Genomic DNA, 21,400 nt, shown 5'->3' with positions numbered 1-21,400 from the left:
CGCCCGTCGCGGCCCGCTCCGGAGGCGCCCTCGCGAGGCGCCCGCCCGCGGCCTCGTCCCGGGTAACGGCCGGCCCAGGCGCGGCGGCGGCGGCATGGCCCGGGCGGCTCCGTCGGGGGGCGGCCCGCAGTGACAGACCCTGCGGCGCGGGGGGAGATGGGGGCGGCCGCCTCCCGGGCGACGACGACGACGACGACGAGGAGCAGCCGCCGCCGCCGCCGCGCACCGGCCGCCGCTGGGGACGGGCGCGGGCCAGGAGCCCGGCCGTGAGCGGGGGGCCCGAGGCCGCTCGCCGCCCCCGGCCGCCCCGGCCGCCCCGGGCCCCCCCGGCGCCCCGCGCGCGCCCGCCCGCCGGCCCCTGGCGGGGGTCTCGCCCGCGCCGCGCGCCCCCGGCCCCGGCCCGGCCCGCGGCGCCCGCCCGCCCTCGCCCGGCCCCGCCGCGCCGCCCGCCCGCGCCCGCGCCCGCCCGCGCCCCCGGCCCCGGGCGGCGGCCCCCGGCCCCGGGCCCCGGCGCGGCGCGGGCGGCAGCATGGTGGAGAAGCGCTGCCCGCTGCAGAGGGACGGCGTGTACCGCTGGTTCTCGGAGCTGCCGTCGCCGCAGCGCGTGGAGTTCCTGTGCGGCCTGCTGGACCTGTGCATCCCGCTCGAGCTGCGCTTCCTCGGCTCGTGCCTCGAGGACCTGGCCCGCAAGGACTACCATTCGCTGCGCGACTCGGAGATCAAGGCCAACAACCCGGCCGACCTGGGCAGCCTCACCAACCTGACGGACGAGGTGGTGCGCAGCAAGCTGCTCGTGTCGCTGGCGCTGCTGGGCTCGGAGCAGCGCGAGGCGGCGGGCGTGCTTTACCGCACGCTCACGCACATCGACTCCATCATCCACAACTACGGGCTGCAGCTCAACGAGGGCCGCACGGGCGATGAGTTCCTGCTGCTCTTCACCATGGCCTCCAACCACCCGGCCTTCAGCTTCCACCAGAAGCAGGTGCTGCGCCAGGAGCTCACGCAGATCCAGAGCAGCCTGAGCGGCGGCGGCGGCGGGGGCCCCGCGGGCAAGAGCGCGCTGCCCACCTGCCCGGCCTGCCACAAGGTGCGTGCCCGCGCGGGGCGGCCGGCCCGACCCCAGGCTTACGCCGCACACCCCCAAACCCCCGCCCGCACCCCACACCTCCACTTGCGCGTCAGGCCTCCACCCCAGACCCCCACCTGCATCTCATGCTGCCGCTCCAAAACCCCACCGGCTCCCCAAGCTTTCACTCCGGGTCCCAAACCCCCACCGGCACCCCAAGACACAAGAACGCGCTACCCGCGACCCCAGCCACCTCCTCGCAAGGCAAACGTCCCACTGCAAACCCCCACTCGCTCCCTAAGCTTTCGCTCCGTGTCCCAAGCCTCCACCCTGCACCCAAACCACCATCCTCACCACAAGCCCCAAACCCGCACCCCAAGACCCCGCCCGGCACCCTGCGCCCTTGGGGGCGGTCGCACTCGCCTCGGGCCGCGGAAGGGCCCCGGGGATCTCCTCGCCGGGGCGCCCGGGCTCCAGGAGGTGGGGGGCCCGCGGTTCCGTTCGGTTCCCGGGGAAGAACGCCCCGGGGCAGAGTTCGCGGCCCCTTTGTGCCTTTCTTTCCCATCGTCGGCTGGAAGTCCTCTAAAGCCTTTGTCCCTTTAATCGGGCTCTTGGGCAACAGATGAGTGTTGCACGTTGTGTCGCCTTGATTTCTCCAAATCTGGTGTTTATTACCAGAAAAGGAAGCCGCTAGTGAGGTGGAGATTAGAAGGCGCTAGAACCTTAGAAGACGTTAGCGGGATGCGGTGCTCATGCCCCCAAGGCCTAGGTGTCGATTGTCCCTGAGTGGGCGGTGTGGCCGCTGGGAGGTTAGGGTGGCGGTGGGCCGCACACCACGGTGTGTGCGCTGCCTGTGATGTGCGTGCACCCGTGCATGTATGTGCTTGTGAATGCACGTATTGAGTGTGTGTGTAGATACGTGTGTTTGTATATCTGTTTATATTGTGTGTGTGTGTGTGTGCTTAAGAGCCAGGTTACTGTAAAAGAAAAACGCGTTGAGAGCCTTCCATGTATGTGAAACAGTTATTTCTTGGTGACCCCCCTCCCTCAGTAGAAACAAATCCCAGGCTGACTTGGAGTCGGAGGGTGTCGGTCTTATAAGGAATGTTAAGTTATGATCTCCTGTCTCCACATTAAACAGGAAGGGCATCGTGGTCATCCACTTAAAAATGTGAACTTTTGTCTGAATGTTTCAAAACTATGTAAACACAACGTGTTTGGGGCTTAGGCTTATTTTTAACAGCCCCCTGGGACCCAGTGCCAAAACTGTGCTCCGCGAAGAAGGGTTTCTAGTTGACCCAGTGTGGTGTGTGTCTTTAGATGGCAAGCTGACTTTCTTTGGAAGGAAGAGATTGCAGTCAGGACCAGCGGTGCTCACGCCTTCTGACAGTGTCTGAGCTCGGAGTTAAAGCTTTGATTTTCTCTGGTTTGCCTGCGGTGGTTTCTAACTGTCTTTCAACCGTGGATTGCGGCTTTTGTTCTTTAATGTCTTCCCCTAAGATGTGGTTGTGGTACCTACATTGGTTTAAATCTACATCGCATCTTTTTTGGTGACGTTGATCTCTGAGACTGGTTTTCTTTTTAAGTGTGCGTTCAAATCCCACTCTGAATCCCGTTGTGCACTGGGCAGAAAAATGTCCTTCCAGCTACAACAAAGAGAAAGCGGGGTCCTAGGAAATGCGGTTGTCTTAGGGAGCTCAGCAAACCTTGGGGTGCCAGCAGAATGTCACCTTTTCATGGGCTGTTGGTTCCTTCTGGTCGGTTTCACTGCTGTTCGTCTTCTGTTTGGAGGCTGTGCACCGGTGATGTCTAGGGCTGTTACTCCAGTCCTGTTCAGCTCTTGAAGGGGAGTCTTTTGTGTGTGCAGCTGTATCACTTTAGCAAAGCAGAAGACGGCAATTTTTATTTTGGCAGGGCAGCGTACTAAAGGTAGAACAAAAATGTCTTTTATAAGAGAGCCTTTCTGTAAGCCACAAATCCCTTTGATGAGATGAAGGGGCTAATCTACCCCTCTCCTCACCCCTACCTGCATGGGTGCCGAACTGACCAGTGTGGCCTTGGCCTCCTCCTGGTGTTTCCCTGTTGGAGAAGAGGGCAGGCTCCCTGCCTCAGGGGTGTTGGAGGGTTCCCTGAGGTCTCATGGGAAGGGCCCAGCAGATGTGCCGTGAGCGCTGCATTCTCTGCCAGTGTCCTCCCTGGCTAGAGAGGGGTGCTAACTTAAGGCACGTTGTTGCAGAGGCAATGTTTATGTCTCCAAGTGTTTGTGTTTTCTAATTTGATTTTTGAATAGTTACTTGGAACTGACCATTTTTTTTGTTCATCCGTGGGAAATTGGAGAATTCTGCCTAACCCTTAATCATGAGGTTATAATGAGTAACTCTGGAGCCATTGTTTTCGTATTTCAGAACAACCGTGGTGTCTAGTTTTCCCTGCACCCCCCGGGTCTCTGCTAAGCTCCTTTCAGTCACTTTCATTTAACTTTCTCTTCCTTTGCCGCCTTTAAAGTTAAGGCCTGACATTGATAAACGCTTTGCTGCTTGCAGTCGGCAATTCATGAAATCTAGCATTTAAACATTTTGCCTTCTTAGTATCTCTGAATCTGACAGTTAATGTATTCTGAAAAAGCAGCACCCTTAAAGCTTTGTTTGCAGTTCTTTTGTAAGCTATTGTATTTTGTTTTGAACTCTTTGAGCTTAGAGACTTTATGTTTATCTTTTAGAGATAAAGATGTTGATTTTTGTCCTTTATCCTATTTAAAGTGATACTTCTAACTGATATTGTCATTATTTGCAATGCTTCTCCAGACCCTCACCGTGTTACTTTAACATTCCTGTTGCTTGGAGGGCGTGTAGAAGTTAGGTAGTGTGAGCGTGCTCAGTAGACATGGATTCGCAGCAGTAAAGCTGGTGGTCGCCTGCAGTAGCTGCTGTGGCTGTGCTGCTCCTGAAGTCCAGTGTCAGCTGGTGATAATGGTCGGTTTGCACTCACACTACCTCTGTCCTTTTGCTTTATTTAAGTATAAAGCCATAGCTTTAAAAAAAATTTAGATTTATCCTTTGTGGTCTTTTCTCTGTGTAAGTGATAATATGCTAAGGTATATGCTTTTTTTTTTAAATAACAATATTATTGAGATTTAATTCATATGTTATATAACTCTCCTCTTTAAAGTGTACAATTCACTGGTGTTTAGTGTATTCACAGAGTTGTGCAACCATCACTACTATCTAATTCCGGAACGTTCTCATCACCCCTAAAAGAAACTTGGTACCCATTTGCAGTCACTTCCCATTCATCCCCCCCAGCCCCTGACAGCCGCTACTCTACTTTCTGTCTGTGGATTTGCCTGTTAGGGACATTTCGTATAAATGGAGTCCTGCAATATGTGGCCTCTTGTGGTTGGCTTCTTGCATTTAGCACAGTGTTCTCAAGATTCATTCATGTTCTAGCATGTGTCAGTGCTTCGCTGCTTTTTACGGTTGAATAATATTCCATTGTGTGGATAGGCTCTGTTTTGTTTATCCATTCATCCGGTGCTGGACATTTGGGTTGTTTCATGTGCTTATTTTTAGACTTTTTCCCTTCATGGTTAATAGGCTCTTAATCTCTTATACCTTACACTTAAGAAACCGTCTTTGGAGCATTGTGAACACATGGCTGTCCTGAGGGATCTCCTTCTCGTGAGCAGAGTCCACCTGGTGGGCTGCTGGGCATCGTGGCGCAGCGCCGTGTGGGTCTGTCCTTGGCTTCTCTTAGGAACTGCAGTTGAAGGTGGCCGAGAACACACGGTGCCCTCGAGACTTCAGGTCTGGTACTCTTGGGTCAGTTAAGTGGTCAAGAGCTGGGTGGAAGCCTCTGTCCCGAGCAGGGAAGCTGCGAGTGCCCTCCCACCTGCATTTCAGAGCCCTCGTGATAGTGCTAGAGATCATAACGGAACTACTTCATGAGGTTGGTTTTTTTAAGGGGGTGCTGAAACAGTGTTTTTTTGAAGTGCTCAGTGCAGGAGTGTGGTGGGTGGTGGTCTTCCTTTGGCTGTGTGTGTTTTGCGGTACAGTTCTGGAACTATCCACTGTGGTTTCCACCGTGAAGCACTGTAGAAACATTGAGTCTACACAGATACCGTGAAGAAGCCTGCTAATAATGTCTTGTCCAAGGCAAGCAACAGCTTGCTTTATTTCATTGCTTTTCCTTAGGTGTTGAAAATCATTGCAGTTCAAAGGTGAAACACTGGGTAGTTTGTCCTGTGGTTATCATGTGACGTATAAATGGCTTCTTCTGGTTTCTCCTTTACCCCTAAACTCTTTGCCTGTTGCAGCTGAAAGCAATCTAGCATTCTTCCCAAAGAAGGGACTTTGTCCAGAGCAGCTGTTGCTGTTGCTAGTGGTTAAAGGAATAGCTGTGTTGGGCTGGCCCCGTGGCGGAGGGGTTAGGTTCGTCCGCTCCGCTTCAGCGGCCCAGGGTTTCGCCAGTTCGGATCCTGGGTGCGGACGTGACACTGCTCCGGCAGGCCACGCTGGGGTGGCGTCCGACATAGCACAGCCAGAGGCACTCACATCTAGAATGTACAACTATGTGCTGGGGGACTTTGGGGCGAAGAATTAAAAAAATAGAAGATTGGCAATAGTTGTTAGCTCACGTGGCAATCTTAAAAAAAGAAAAGGAATAGCTGCGATCTAAAGGCGTGTTCATCTCCACCTTTAGCACGTGTTCTTCTGGGCAACTGAGAACTGCCCAGCCCATGAACTGAGTCCACGAAGCCTCTGACCTGAGTCTGGCTGTCGTAGTTACAATGCTTCCTTTTTGACGCTATAGGAGATAATGTCCTAAAATGTACTGGATCTTTGTGGGGGGTCAGGGGGCAGGTTTTATAGGTCCAAAAGCTGTCCTCTTTTTTTTGTTTTTTAAGATTTTATTTTTTTCCTTTTTCTCCCCAAAGCCCCCCGGTACATAGTTGTATATTCTTCGTTGTGGGTCCTTCTAGTTGTGGCATGTGGGACGCCACCTCAGCATGGCTTGATGAGCAGTGCCATGTTTGCAGCGGAGCACAAACTTAACCACTCGGCCACGGGGCTGGCCCTTTTTTTTCTTTCAGTTCCAATAAAACTTTATTTTTGGACGCTGAAATTTGAATTTCATATAGCTTGTCCTCTTTTTATGGTCAAATACGTGATACGGGGATTGAGACATCCTGGGATGCCGTTTTCAGTGCTTTCTTGGTGGTGGGGTATTCATTGAAAATGAAAACTAACCACCTCGTCTTGGAGTTGCGTTGTCCCCCTGTTCCGCTGTGGAGTGCCTGGGTTATGTGGCACTTCAGATACTGTCTCGTGCCCTCACGTTAAATTAAGGCTGTCTCCTTTCACATGGGCTAGTTTATCTTTGCTTTATTCAGCTCAGCCAACGTCTGAGTTCTGTTCTCTATTGTGTTCTGGATTATAGTTGTAGAAACTGGAAGTTTTGTGTTATGTTAGGGTGTAATGAGTAATGTGGTAGTATTATTTATGCAAGTTAGAACATAATTATAGGTAAACATCAACGTTAGCCTTGTTTCTGCAGTTTTTGGAGTTCATTATTTACTTAGGCTTCATTTTACCCATTGTCTCCTCAGTCCTGTGTAGTTCATTTACCTTCTTTTTGGATTGAGTATATTTTGGATTAGTTTATATATTTGCCCAACAGATTAACATATGTCTTACAACTTCAAAGGCAAGCTAGTGGAGAGTACCTGTGCTAGTGCGTTTTTGTTTGTTTGTTAAATTGGTGACTGCTGATCTCCTTAGAGACTGTTAGTAAATCAAAAGGAAATTTTTGTTATGTCTAGGAAAAGTAGTTTCTACTTAAGTATTCCCCCCCTGCCTTAGATGGATTAGATTTTAGAAAAAGATCCTTTGCATGTCTTTTTTTTTGAGAAACTCCCTCTCCCTCCCCCCCCCCAGGAGACTAGTTATTTCATTAGTTTAAGAACTGTTGCCACAAGTTCACTAGTTAGTTTACAGATGATTGAAGGGTTTCTAATTTTGGACTTCAGCCTTGGCATATACAGTTTAGAAATTAATTTTAATAAGGTCGGTTTTCTGCAGTCTCCATAGATGTCTTGAATGTGGAGAGACCTAACGTGTTATAGAAACGTTTACTGTCAAAGGTAAAAAGTCATGATGGGGAACTAGTGAAGCAGGTTAATTCCTTTTTTTTTTTTAAGATTTTATTTTTCCTTTTTCTCCCAAAGCTACCCGGTACATAGTTGTGTATTTTTAGTTGTGGGTCCTTCTAGTTGTGGCGTGTGGGATGCCACCTCAGCGTGGCCTGATGAGCCGTGCCATGTCCACGCCTAGGATTCGAACCGGCGAACCCGGGTCGCCGAAGCAGAGTGCACGAACTTAACCACTGCACCACAGGGCCGGCCCCAAAACATGTTAATTCTTAAGTAGTTTGTTTTGTTCTGGGTTAAAAGGCCTGAAGTTATTTAGAGTGAAGAAAAGATGAAGGCAAGACAGAATATCTTTCAAATAATTGATATTCTGACAGCTGTTTGTAAAGCATGATCAGGGCTTACTAAGTAGGACCAGGCTTCTGATGCAGTCCACAGAGGACTTCAGCAGAACTGTGATGGTGTCGCTAAAGCAGAGGGGAGCATGTTGGGCATTGGGACCCGCTTTTCACTAGTGGACTGGCCTGTAAGCACATTTGAGATTTTAGGTGGATGTTTTGCATGTGCATAGAAAAATCACTGGCCCTTGAAATACCTTATTTGTACTGGTACCCATCCTTAATTTCTCTTCTCCTGTTTCAGAGGCAGAGGTTTCCTTTCTGTCACAGGCTAGTCCCTCTGTCTCTGTTTTGGTCACATCTTTCTTGTTTCCTCAGGGACATTGTTAGGTCAGATGCCTGAACTTTGCTATTTCCTGTCCTTCTCTCCTTCCTGCACACCAATCTTTGACCTCCACTGTTTTTCCACTTGGTGGGTAAACACAGTCATGGTCTCTTAATTGTCCTTTAAACAACAAAACCCTTTCTTTACCATTGTCTGCATTAACTGCTCTTGTCTTTGTCGCTTGGTTGCCAAGTCCTCCCCATAAGCAGCCAAGAGAAAGGCCATTCCCACTTTCCAGCTATAGTCCGTTTTTAACAGTTTGGTGTGTATCCTTCTGACATTTTATTGCATATATAAATATATATGTATACATTCTTTTAAAACAGTCTTTATACATATTTAAATACAAATAAAATCTCCCATACAGCATGTTCTGCACCCCCCCCCCCCTCAATGATATAGAATACAGCCACGCTTCTAAGAAATCAATACTGCTGTCTCTGATCCTCACCTTCAGTTTATCCCTCAGCCGCCTGGAACCTGGCTTTTTCCCCCTACCTCTTCAACTATAACAATTTTTATTAAAGGGAACTCAATATTCTTGTAAATTAAAAAGAAATTTTTTAAATAGGTAATATAATCAGCGGTAAACATTGGAGAATATGCAAAAGTGTATTCCATGAAACGTCCCCCTCCCCTGATGCAATGGGGGAGGACACACAGGACATCCAAGGTGTGGGCAACGTTCTGTTCCTTTATCTGGGTGTTGATACCTTTTATTTCACATTTAAAAAACAATGTTTCTTACCCTTTGCCCAGCCATCTAGTTCCTTTCCCTCTTTGTTCCTTGTAGAGCCTTCCAGAGAGACTCTGTCTATTTAGAAATAGATAACTGGTGTCTGACTCCACACACAGGTCTGTTCCTTGCTTTCTTCTCTTGGCCGTCCTTGCTGAGTGCTCCACACAGTCCAGAGAGCGTCTGCATTCTGGTTTATGGCTGCCCTGCATGAGTTTACTGTTTGATCGGTCCCTACTGATGCACCTTTTGTTCCCATCTTACTGTTAGAGACAGGTCAGTGTCATTTACGTATTAGATACGTATCACCTCCATGTGACAAATACCTTGTGTGGCTTTTCACATTTTGGTAAGTGTATTTGAAGAATAGGAACCTGAAAGTGGGACCGACAGTGGGTCACATGGTGTGTGCTTCTGTGATTAGTTTAGATATTGCTGAGATGCACGTTTTGGGATGCCCGCGGCAGTGTGTGAGGGCTGGTTTTTTATCTTCAACACACGTGAAGAGTTATGACACCCGCCGCTACCGTTCTGTTGGGTGAGAAATACATCTCAGCGTGGTGTAGTTTTATTTTGCAGACCTCTCATGAGTGAGGTGGAATGTTTTCCAAGTGAACCATTTTATTTATTTGTGGCCATCTCCCCATATCCTTTGCCCATCTCAGTTGGGTTTTTGATCTTTTCGTTATTGTTTTTTAGGAGCTCTTGAAGTTTCAAGGAAATCATCCTTTTGTCTTTAATAGAAGTTGCAAGTATTGGTTTCACAAGTTTTTTTCCTTTTGACTTTGGCATGAAGTTTTCTTTTTTAATGTCATACTTATCAGTCTTGTATGGTTTCTGGGTGTTGTGTGATAACGTATTTTACACTATGCGTTGTACGTATTGTTATACATATGCATCTATTATGCTCATAAAACATTCCCTGTGGTGTCTTCTGGTACAGAACTTGTGTGGTTTCTCATTTTACATTTAACAGATCCATCTGGAATTTATTTGGTGTAAGGTACAAAGCTAGTTTTATATTTTCCAGATGACAACCCAGTTGTCCCAATGCCATTTGTTGAATATCCATCTTTTCCCTCTCAGATTGGAAATGATATCTTTTATCATATGCTGCATTTCCCATATATATTTGGGTTTACTTGTAGACTGTTTGGTTTCATTGATGTCTTTATCTGGATGACCTCTTTATTTGCCAGATTCATTGGATACTTTTCACTCCCTATCTTTCTTATCTCTTATTTGTTCTGTGGGTTCCCGCAGAGTGGAATCCCCAGAGGAGAGAGGGTTTTTTTTTTAAAAAAACAAGTACAGCTGCTGAGGTGCCTCCCCAGCTGCTCACTTAGAGGGGTCTGGGCGTGGCTGGGCAGCCCGCCCAGCATCCTGCGCTCAGCTTCCTCCCGTGTCCTCCTGCTTGGTGTTTGTTCATGGCTTCTCTTCTGCTTCCTGCCCTGTTGATGATGGTATTCCTCAGTCTTCTCTCCTCCTTCCCTTCTCTTCTTACTTTATAATTTGTGACATTTTCAGCTGTGATTTTGTCACTCTCACTGATGAATCCACAGTCTGTACGTTCAACTAGACCCGAGCTCCAGCTGGAGGTTCCATGTAGCTCAGTATGTCCCAAGGCAGGTTTCTTTCTTCCCATCCTTGACTCTTCTGCCCTTGTCCCAGGTTGCCCCCGGCAGAAGTCACACCTTTCATATAGTCTACCTTCTTTTTTAAAATTTTTATTTATTTTATTTTCCAAGGAAGATTGGCCCTGAGCTAACATCTGTGCCTATATTCCTCTCTTTTATATGTGGGATGCTTACTATAGTGTGGCTTGATAAATGGTGTATAGGTCCGCACCCAGGATCTGAACCCGCGAACCCCAGGCTGCTGAAGCAGAGCATGTGAACTTAACCACTGGGCCACCAGGCCGGCCCCTAGTCTACCTTCTTTCTCATCCCTCTAACCAGCCTATTACCAAGTCCTAAATCTAATAGATTAGTTCTCTACCAGCATGGCCACACCAAATCCTCAATCTTGTATGAATTTGTTCTCTATTGACCCAGCCACACCAAGTCCTCAATCTCTCATAGATTTGGTCTCCTTTGACACAGCCACAGCCCAGGTTGGTGTTCTCTTTGTCTGTCTGTCTTGCCCTCTCCCCTCCACACTTGGCAAGATGGTCACATATATGGCACACTTCTGTGTAGGCAGACTTAGATGTTGGACTCTTTGCCCGGAGACAGGGCACAGATTGAAATGGTCTTCAGGGAACAGGCATGGCCCTAGCCTCGCTTAACTCCACTCCTTCCCCTGAGTCAGGAATGCATGCTGGGATGCAGGTGAGTGATGAGTTCCTTTTAGATAAGCTGTTGTCATTGTTTAAGTCTGCAAGAGACAACTTTATACTGCTCTGCTTCATTTTTAATTAAATCATTCAGAAACTTTAGTACCTTAGCTCTTTTTAGAAACAACAGTAACAGCCCAACTTCTGACCTTGACATGGGTCTGGTCTACTGTAACCCCTTGGAGTCTTTTTGGCCCTCCTCTTAGTCTCTCACAGCAGTGCCCAGATTGTGCCTAGAATGGTCTTGGTAAGATGCCTGTAGGATTCCTTCTCTGTGGCATGCACTTCTTAGCATGGTGTGCTGTGGCCTCTGGGATCTGTCCGTCGCCTGTCTGTGCTCACCTCTGTCTGTACTTGCAGTTCCTCATGTTCAGTCTGTTCGGCTTTCCCCAGAGCCTTTTGCCAATGCTGTTCTCTCAGGGGAGACACCTGGTACCTGGCCCCCCAGCCCCCTCTTCTTGGCTCATGCATACCAAGCCTTCTGTTGCCTCCTCCTGTCCTAGGCCTTCCCATACTGTATTATGGGAGGTTTCTTTACATTTCCATCACCAGACTTTGACTTACTGGCGGGCAGAGACCGTATCTTTCTCTCTCTATCCCAGAGCCTTGCGGTCCCCGCGACCCAGAGGGGCCTGTGTCCTGAGCTTCTGTGAAAACTTCGTGGGAGGAGGTGGTGCTGGGGCTCATGAAAGGCCACCCTAGTGACAACTTTTTTTTTCCTTAGTGCTTTTCTTTTCTCTGGCCCTATTAGCAACACCTGCTACCAACTCATACTCTTGCTTAAGTGCTTTGATCTGATGGCTTGTCTGGCGCATTACATAGCTGTAGATTTTAGTGAATTATAACATCTGTATTCTACTTCTTTTTCAAAAGCTGGCATGGAGAAGCTTCTGTGACAAAACCAAGTTTGTGCCTGAGTACACAGAGAGCTGGGGAAAGGGCGTGCGGCCTTTGGATGCTCTGGTGGGCCTGTCTCCTGTGGAGCTGTGCGTGTGGATTAGTTCATCTCCTCGGAGTAGTGTTTGTGGTCCTAAAAGTAACACTGTTTTCATTATATTCCTTTAATGTTTACAAAATTGTAAATCGTGATAAGCCTGGATATTTCACTTTGCTGTGAAACGACTACTAATCATCCCAATTAAAGTTTAGTTTATATTTCTTTTATACTTTAAACAGTGACATCAGATTAATTGTAGAAAAGGAGCATGATAGAGTCATTCCCTAATTATTTGGGACTTTTATATAAAAACTTAAAAAGAATTACTAGAAAGAAATTAATATATCCTTAGGTTTCTTACTGATTCACAGCGAATCTAATTAAAACGTGTGTATGTAGGAACTACTAGAAATTTTATAGTCTAGACTAGAAAAAATTACTGTTTGAAAAAGGAAGAGAATTAATTTATGGGAAAGAGAAAGACTTCCTTCTCCCATCTCTTTTGGGTGTTTTAATAAAATTTAAAAGCTTGGGAATAATGCTACCAACCTAGTATAATAAAGTTAATGAAATGAGCAAGCTATTTTGAAAGTACCGAGTATTGAAGTTACGTGGGAAGCACTGTGTGGTGTGTGTCCTCCACGTGGACTCAGTTAAATGTTGACAATCTGCTGGAACTTGCCCACGACCTGTGGGAGGGCGGAGCCTTCTTCTGGCTCTGGCTTCCTGATAGAGTGTCTATCTTGAATGGGCACTTCTGCAAGGTGTGGTATTTCTGAAAACACCTATTTGTGTAGCGTTTTTTTTTATTTTAAAGACTAGGTATGAAGCTCATGAACGAGTGTGCTTTTAATATTTGTGCTGCAGAGGCTCATTTACCAATCAGCGTGATTTTTTTCCCTTTCAGAATTATTGATAAAGAGGTGAAGTAAAGAACAGGTAGTCAGAGGGAATGATGCCAGTGATAGCATTTCAGATATTTACTATGTGCAAGGCACCGTTCTAAGTGCTTCCAGTGTATTTATTTAATCCTCATCACAACTCAGCGAGTTAGGTTCTATTTATGTCCCCATTTTAGCCGTGAGAAAACAGACACAGAGAGGTTAAGTATCAGTAGTTTTCCAAAGGTGATGTTAGTAAGTGGCTATTTTTATTATGTGACGCCAAAATTATGTTTGAAATACTTTTTTTACTTCATCATTAAAAGTGAGAGGAAAAACCTGAAGAATATGAAATGAGACGAAAAAGGGAGGCCTGTCTCCGGGTGACTTGTGGAAGTAGGAAGTGTGACGTCACCCGTACTTTTGCTCACACTCCAGCACCAGCTGCCGGGCCTGCTGCTGGTTTCTCGTCCTGAATCTGTCGTCTTTATAACATAATTCCTCTCCCAACCACCCCCACCCCCAGTTACTCATTTTTATTCATTCAATAACCTTTAGTTGATAATCTCCACAGTTCAATAAATATATATTTTTTAAATTTAAAGGTGAAACTTACATTTAGTGAAATGCACGCATTTTAAGTGTATCACTTGAGTGGGTTTTTTTTTACCATTTGAGTTTTCATAGATGCATAAACCTGTGTAACCAAACCCCTATCAAAATACACAACATTACTCTGACCCCAGAAAGTTGCCTCATGCCTTCTCTGGTCGGTCCCCACCTTCACCCCCAAACCCTCTCCCATGATCCTCCTTTTTTCTGTTCTACTTTTTTCCCCACCATTGGTTAGTTTTGCCTCTTCTGGCACTTCTTTTAAATGGAATCATAGAATTCCGTTTTTGCTGTTGCCTTGCCTCGTTGCCTCATTCACTGGTTGGTCTGGGGCTTGCAGTAGGTGTTCTTGGCTTTCCCGTCCCCCTCGGTGCAGGCAGTGCTGCTATGCCCTTCGCGCCTCACGTGAGATGTCAGCGTCTGCACTTGTGTTGCAGCCGCTTACCTTGTCTGCCCTTCAGCTACAGTGGCCATGTGTATTCTGCATGTGCTGTCACCTCCACAAAAGAATACTGTTTTTTGCTTTAATATGAATGTATTTTTTAAAAATTAAGAAGAAAACATAGTCTTTTATATTTGCCCACATATTTACCATTTTTGATGCTTTTCATCCCTTACTGAAGACCCAGTTTGTTACTATATCCTTTTAGTCTGGAAGACTATTCTTCAGCATTTTTTGGAGTGCAGGTCTGCTGGCAAGAAATTCTCTTAGTTTGTTTTATCCAAAAATATTTTGCTTTTGCTTGTATTGTTAAAGGGTATTTTCAACTGATGTAGGGTTTTTTGTTGATGGGTTTTTTCCCCAGCATTTAAAGAAGTCAGGACACTGTCTTCTGACCATCATCCGTTTTGTTGTTCCACTGTATCCAGTGTGCTATTTTTCTCTGGGGGGTTCCAAGATCATCTCTGTGTCTTTCGTGCTGGAGCAGCTTGACCATGATGTGTCGTGTTGTTTTCTTTAATTTATCTTGTTGGTGTTCTCTGAACTTACTGGATCAGTAAATTTGTCTTTTACTAAATTTGGGGGGTTTTCAGCCATCATTTCTTCATAATTTTTCCTATCTCAGTATTTCTGTCTGGGACTCCAGCTGCAGGTATGTTAAATCTTTTGATATTATTCCATAGGTCTTGGAATCTTTGTTTATTTTTCTTCAAATCTTTTTCTCTGTTTTTCTGATTGGACGCTTTCTAAGTTGATCTGTCTTCAAATTCACTGAGTCATCTGTTAATTCTAAACTGCTGTTAAGCTCATCCAGTGGATTTTTAAATTCAGAAGTAGCATTTTTTCATTTAAAAAAAATTTTTTTTTTTTAAATTGGCACCTGAACTAACAACTGTTGCCAGTCTACTTTTTTTTCTTTCTGCTTTTTCTCCCCAAATCCCCCCGGTACATAGTTGTGTATTTTAGTTGTGGGTCCTTCTAGTTGTGGCACGTGGGACGCCTCCTCAACGTGGCCTGATGAGTGGTGCCATGTCCGAGCCCAGGATCCGAACCGGCGAAACCCTGGGCCTCCACCGCTCAGTGCGTGAACTTAACCGCTCGGCCACGGGGCCGGCCCCTAAAAATTTATTTATTTATTTTATAGCAGTTTTTTTTTCCTGAGGAAGATTCACCCTGAGCTAACATCTGTGCCAGTCTTCCTCTATCTTGTGTGTAGGTCACCATCACAGCATGGCCACTGACGAGTGGTGTAAGTCTGTGCCCAAGAACTGACCCTGAGCCTCCCAGTGGATCACGCCGAGCTTAACCACTGGGCCACGGTGCTGGCCCCATAGCAGTTTTATTTACAGAAATATTGAACATCATAACGCTAATGTGAACACCCAAAGTCCGTAGTTTACATTAGGGTTCACTCGGTGTTGCATAGTCTGTGGATTTGGACAAATGTACAGTGATATGTATCCATCGTTATAGTATCATACAGAATATTCTCACTGCCCTGAAAATCCTCTGTGCTCCACCTGTTCATTCTTTTCCCTCACTCCCAACACCCAGCAGCCACTGGTCTTTTGACAGTCGCCATAGTTTTCCCTTTTCCAGAGAGTCACAGAGTTGGAATCGTACGCTCTGTAGCCTTTCTGACTGGCGGCTTTCACTCAGTGATACGCATTTCAGGTTCTCCGTCTTTTCATGGCTTGACAGCTCATTTCTTTTTGTCGCTGAATAATGTTCTGTTGTCTGGAGGTAAACAGTTTGCTTATCCACTCACCTACTCAAGGACGTCTTGGTTTCTTCCTGAATCTCCATTTTTTGAAAATAGTTTCTGTGTCTCTCCTAAGATATCCTTTTGGTTCATATGTTGCGAGCCTGTTTTCCGTTATGTTCCTCAGCCTTGTTAGAACAGTCAGTCGATGCTCCTCACCTCTCATTCCAGCCCACAGCTCCCTTGTGTTGGGCCCCTCTTTCTCCTTGTGTAGGGCATGTTGTTGTTTCTGTGCGTGTAGTAATTATGGATTGCTTCCTGGATTTTGTGAATGAGACATTGTAGAAACTCTGGATTTTGTTCTCTCCTCCTCGAGAATATTGACGTTGTTTTGTTTGTTTTAGCAGGCAGTAAATTTGGCTGGACTCAAACTCCAGAACTCTCTTCCCTGTGCTGATCAGCAGCTGCAGTCTCTGTTCAGTTGTTTGCTTTTAACTTGGAGCCTGCCCCACGTGTGTCTATTTCAGGCTCCCTTGGAGATGCCGGCAGAATTTATATGCAGAAGTTGGTGTTCCCTTTCTGAGGCGCTCTCCTTTTGGGGATTTCCCCTCTCATTTTCCAGCCACTGTAGTCTGCCAGAATTCTGGTCCCTGGTTTTTCAAGTCAGTAAGACTGTGGGGTTCCATCTGAGCCTCAGCTGCCCTTTCTCTGACGAGGACTGGGCCTGCAGGACACGAAGCTCACCCAGCATGAATCTCTTTTTCCTAGTGTAGACCTTCTGCCTGCCTTTGGTCATGTTCAGTGTATTATGTTTAATACTTTGTCCAGAGTTTATGGTTGTCTGCAAGAAGATTGGTCTGACTACTCAGCCATTACTGAAAGTAGAACCATCTGCTTTTTAATCCAGGTGTGGTGGTAAATATGGCCCATGTGCTCTAGGAAGGGTTGTTTCTGTCTGAGGCAGTGTGTCTGTGAAGGATGGTTTCACACTAACTGGGACGTTCGTCATTATAAAGATAAGGTTCTGTGCAGAGGAGAAGAAATGAAATCAGAGGGTTGTTTGAAGAATGTGAGATGATCATTTGAATGTTCTGGCACGTAGTAGGTGCTGAATAACTGAAAGGAGATTCCGGTGTGTGGATGATGAAAGGGCAGGCTGGGGCTCTGTTGTAGCCATAGTCGTGGAATTCCTTTGGGCAAATGGTTGGATCCGGGATCTGGCTTTATCTGCTGAGGAGGTGATTCTGGAGTTCTTGACCTGAATGTCTTTTCTGTTCGGTCCAGTTGAGCCCTTCCTGGCCTCACCTTCCCCTGCATGGCTGACGGTAGGAGATTTGGTCTCTGCCTCTGAGAGCAGCTTTGTCTTGCTCGTACTAGGTGTCCATTCAAGGCTCATCGAATGGAATTTGTGGCTCTTATAGAAATAAAACCCAGCGGCCTGTTGACTGCTTTCTGGACTTCTGATACACTCTCTCTTTCAGCCAGATGCTTCCTCTCGTTTCTAGCTTCTTTCACTGCCTCCTCTTCCCCATCCCGAATGCCTGAATGTTCTGTAATTGAACTTATACCGTGACTTGTATCCCGTGGGGATCATAAAGCGACCGTTTTAATGTGCTGACTGCTCGGAGTGGTTCGTCTCAGGCAGCTGAATGTTATATCAGGAACCAAAATGGTCGTCATAGCAGTTTACTTATTATGATTAGATGTTGAGCCAGTTTCTCGAAGAAGACTCCAATATTTAAACATACGCCCGGCCAAAATGTGCACGATAACAGTATTGTGTATAGTGTGCACTTCATGTCAAAAGTCCTGAACGTAAATAAGCGACAGCGCTGCCTCATCTGCTGTCCTTTTGGTGGTGCATCCGCGAGATTCCCCCGGGAGGCAGTGTGGAGGAGGACAGATGCGGCTCTGCGTCCAGCGTGGTTTTCGCCACGAACCATTTTTGATGAAGTTTTTCTTGAAGGAGGAGGGACCATCTTCCTGGATGTATTGTTGTATATTCAAATATAGTGTTGCCTTCAGAGTTTATTAAAACTGGGAAGTTTGTTCCCACATGGCTGTGCCTCTTAAACTTCTGCTTCTGCGTGTTCTCCCCTGTCACTGGTTGCTCATTGCTGCTAACATTGTCCTTTTCTCCAGCAACCGAGTCTCATCCCCCCCTCCCCCCGCCTTAAATTTGCTGCCTGTTGTCTGCACGGTTCTAGGAGAATACACGAGAGCCTGTTGAAACTGTGTTTACAGTACTGCTCTGAGTGAGAACCTGGTGGTGTAGCTATTCAGGCAGAGGCCTTTTTTTGCGGCACCCTGCTCCTCAGGTGTGTCACCCATCTAGGCCGCTGTGGCTCACCTGCTGTGTGGCAGGCTCTGGAAGAGCCGCTTTGCGGAGACCAGCTCCTTTAATCCCGTGACAACCCTGGGAAGCTAAGATGCTCTCTAACCCCATTTGGTGGGTTTGCAGAGCTGGGAAAGATCACCTTTAGCCACCCAGTGACTTTGACTTTGAACCCGTGCCGATTCTGCACTGCGGTCTCCGGAGCCGTGATTCTGGGTGCTTGTACCCAAGTGTGTGTGTACCTGAGTGTCGTTACCCGCCCCCCCAGGTTCTGGTTTAATTGGCCTGTTGTGGGGCATCCTGCAACCTGAATTTCAAAAGCTGCTGGGCCGCCGAGTGGAGCTGCGCTGCCCGGCAGAGGCGGGCTGCCCTGAGGGCTGCTTGGGCAAGAGCTCTGCTGTGTCGGCGCTTTGCAGGGACTCATCTAGTTAAGTCTGTGGCACCTTTTGCTGAGAATTTTGAGTGGTAATCTTTTTTAATGAGTAGAGCTCTAGGGTAAGAAATGTTAAAAGGAGTGTTTTGCGTAGAGAACAGTTTTGGTTAGCATTGGTTTTCACTGTTAAACTATCTATTTTCTTGTTCTGGTTTTTAGAGACACATAATTACTATTTTAGTAAAATGCTTACAAATCACTTTTCTTTTTGATTTTATGGTTTTTTCCGTTGACTTGAAAGTATTTAACAGATGTTATTCTTTCCTGTGTAGAGGTGGGTTACTTGGAAAACAAACAGAAAATAAGTGGCTTCTCTGGAGTTCTCATTTGTCCTGGAGGGCACCTGCCCCTGCTGCCCCTTGGCGTCCTAAGCTGCAGCCAGGAAGGCCTTTCTGCCCAGCTCCTCTTGTCTCAGGCCCCACCTTTCTGTTCCTACACCTGGAAGGCTCTTCCTGCTAGTCTTCACTGGGTGGTCCCTTCTCCAGTCGGGTCGCAGCCCTGCTGTCATTTCTGGACCACCGGGTTTTGTGCCCCCACTTCTTTGAAGTTGTCTTATTTATTTCTTTGTTTGCTTCCCCCACCCCCCAGCCGGGCCAACATCTTTCATGTCTTATTGGTGATGCTCAGCACCTCCAGGAGCTCCTCACAGCGCCCAGCGTGGTGGGGAGAGGCGGACAGTCGGGGGGGGCTCCTCACAGCGCCCAGCGTGGTGGGGAGAGGTGGATGTTCGTGGGGGAGGGTGAGCAGTTCCAGTTTTACACGTTGCTCCTCTTTTACTTTCTTATTTTGTTTGTATCTTGTAGGAAATACATTTAGAGTTAACACTTTTAACTTTTTTTAAAAAATTCTAATAGTGACTATTCTTTGTAGAAAAATTGGAATACAGAAAAATATTTTTTAAATTTCCCAGAGATGGTAAATACTATTATGGTGCATTTTCTTCCTTTTTCACTGCCTCTTTGTGTGTACACACAGTTGGTGTATTGTAATTCTACCTTGTTTTACTTATCTAAGTGTGAGTATTCTCTATGCCTTTGGTTTTCTGAAATTATTTTTAAAAGACTGCATAATATTTAATCATATGGATGTAAATTTATTTACAGATATAAATATTAGTCTTGCTGGATATTTGTGTTATGTATACTTTTGCTCTTTTAAAGCTGAGATGAAGCTCCTTGCACCAAACCTTTGACTGTGTCACTGACTATATTCTTAGGATAGGTTCCTCCCGGCGGGGTTAGTGGATCCATAGGTACAGATTTAAGAGAAGTTGGTTACGTATGCCTCATTGCCGTCGACACAGTTGCACTGATTTGCACTTGCTAGTTGGAGACGAGATTGCTCCACTCGTGACGTTATGAGCATTGACCCTTAAGAGCATTTTGTCTGACTGTAGTTCAGATAGTTAAATGATCTTTCAAGCTGTTACATGCTAGTTTTAGACAGCTGATCACTCGTCATGGGAGATGCTTGTCCATTTCTGTGTGGAGTGTCTATTTAGAGGAGAACATAGCCCCCCACGTTCCAGGGAAGGTGACACGGGAGTTGTGGTGGCTGTCGGAGCTCGTCCCGAGGCGTGTGTCACCAGTGCACCTTTGCATGTGTGCTCTGCTGCAAGGCAGAGACCATGGGTCAGCCATGGACCTGCCCTGGGAGGCTCAGCCTCACAGAAGAGGTGCCCTCCAGGTCTCACGGAGCTTGTCCCTGTGACGGTGTTGGAGCCTGTTTAATTCCTTCCCAGCTAGACTGGGAGCGAGTGCCATGGGAATAATGGTAGCTCACGTTTTAGTGACTACTGACTGTTTTCCAGCACACTAACTACTTTAAATGCGTTCTGTGTAACTCTCACGGAAACCCAGTCTTGCCAGATGAGGTTGTGCAGCCCAGAGGCTGTGCTGCTGCTGGAACCAGAGCTGCCGCCTCTGCAGGCGGCTCTGCTCTGCCCCCGGGTTCACCTGCACCGTCATAAACCTCTGCAGCTGCAGGTGCTCCCTGCTGGCCAGCTGACCTTGGAGGGATGATTGATGAGTGTCTGTCGTTCTTACTGTTCGTGTGGAGGTGGCGGTTACTGCGAGGATCATACGGATTAATGTGTGTACAAGCATACTGGATGAATGAGAAGAGCTATACAAAGTGTGCTTATAATACTGGGTAATTTTTCACTGTTTTGTATTCTCCACGGCTTCTCACAAAATGTTCACATCTTAGGCATTCATTGTGCACCTTGCTTTTTAAACTCAACTCATATCTTGCAGTCTTTTCATGTCAAAACCTAGCTTTCTTACCCTTCTTTTGTTGACAGCTGCCTAGTCTTCCAACATGTAGATGTATCGTTTTATTAACCAGTCCCGTTTTAATGGCATGTGATTATTTCCAGTCCTTCGCTATTACATATATCACTACAGTGGAAAACCTGGCATAGATGTCATTTTGAATGTGTTTGGGTGTCTCTGAGGGTAGGATTTGGAACTCTAACTTCACACGTGAGGGGACAGGCAGGCCATTGTCTTGTTGTAGGAGTTCCGCAAGTGATTCTGACAGGGCCTCACCGCTGAGAACCGTTTCCTTGTTAATAAATGGGAATTTCATGCAAGTTGGTGGTGCAGTCATCCATTTTACAGATACTTCTTAGGTGCCTTTTCTGCCAGGCACTGCTTGACGTGCAGAAGGCACAGCAGTGAGCAAAGCCAACAGAAGTCCCTGCCTCTGGAACTTTCAAGAAGTCTTCTCTAAGGTGACACTCGAGTGTAGATGTGGCAGAAGCGAGGTGGCCATGCAGATGTGGAGTTGGGGCGACATTCCAGGCAGAGGGCACAGCTGGGTGAAGGCCTCTGCGGGCAGGTCTGGGCTGCCGAGTCCACACCCGGTGGCTGCCGTGGATTGAGCTGAGGGGAGAAGTGAGAGATGTCGGAGAGACGACGGGGCAGGCGGTGGAGGCCGTTGTAGGTCATGGGAGAGGCTGACGGGGCAGATGAAGGGAGTGATGAGCTGTACGGGGAGTATATTGAGTGTGCATTTAGAAGTAAAGCGAGGTGCTTGCAAAAAACGACTTT

General features: G+C 47.1%; 1 protein-coding gene across 2 annotated transcripts in view; it reads left to right on the top strand.

Annotated features, from left to right (window-relative positions):
• The first annotated feature begins 467 nt into the window (after positions 1-467).
• ZCCHC14 (zinc finger CCHC-type containing 14) overlaps positions 468-21,400 on the top strand; it is a 66,239-nt gene continuing 45,306 nt past the window's right edge. The window contains exon 1 of one of the 2 annotated variants that reach the window (XM_070612458.1): positions 468-1,087. In XM_070612458.1, the coding sequence (XP_070468559.1) occupies positions 530-1,087 (558 nt within the window). In that variant the 5' untranslated portion in view covers positions 468-529. The remainder of the gene's footprint in view (positions 1,088-21,400) is intronic. The other variant, XM_070612456.1, reaches the window with a different exon arrangement.

The sequence above is a fragment of the Equus przewalskii genome, chromosome 3, assembly GCF_037783145.1.
Source record: "Equus przewalskii isolate Varuska chromosome 3, EquPr2, whole genome shotgun sequence".
NCBI lineage: Eukaryota > Metazoa > Chordata > Mammalia > Perissodactyla > Equidae > Equus > Equus przewalskii.
Note: the sequence above shows the minus strand (reverse complement) of the source record. Positions and strands in the feature narration are given on the sequence as shown.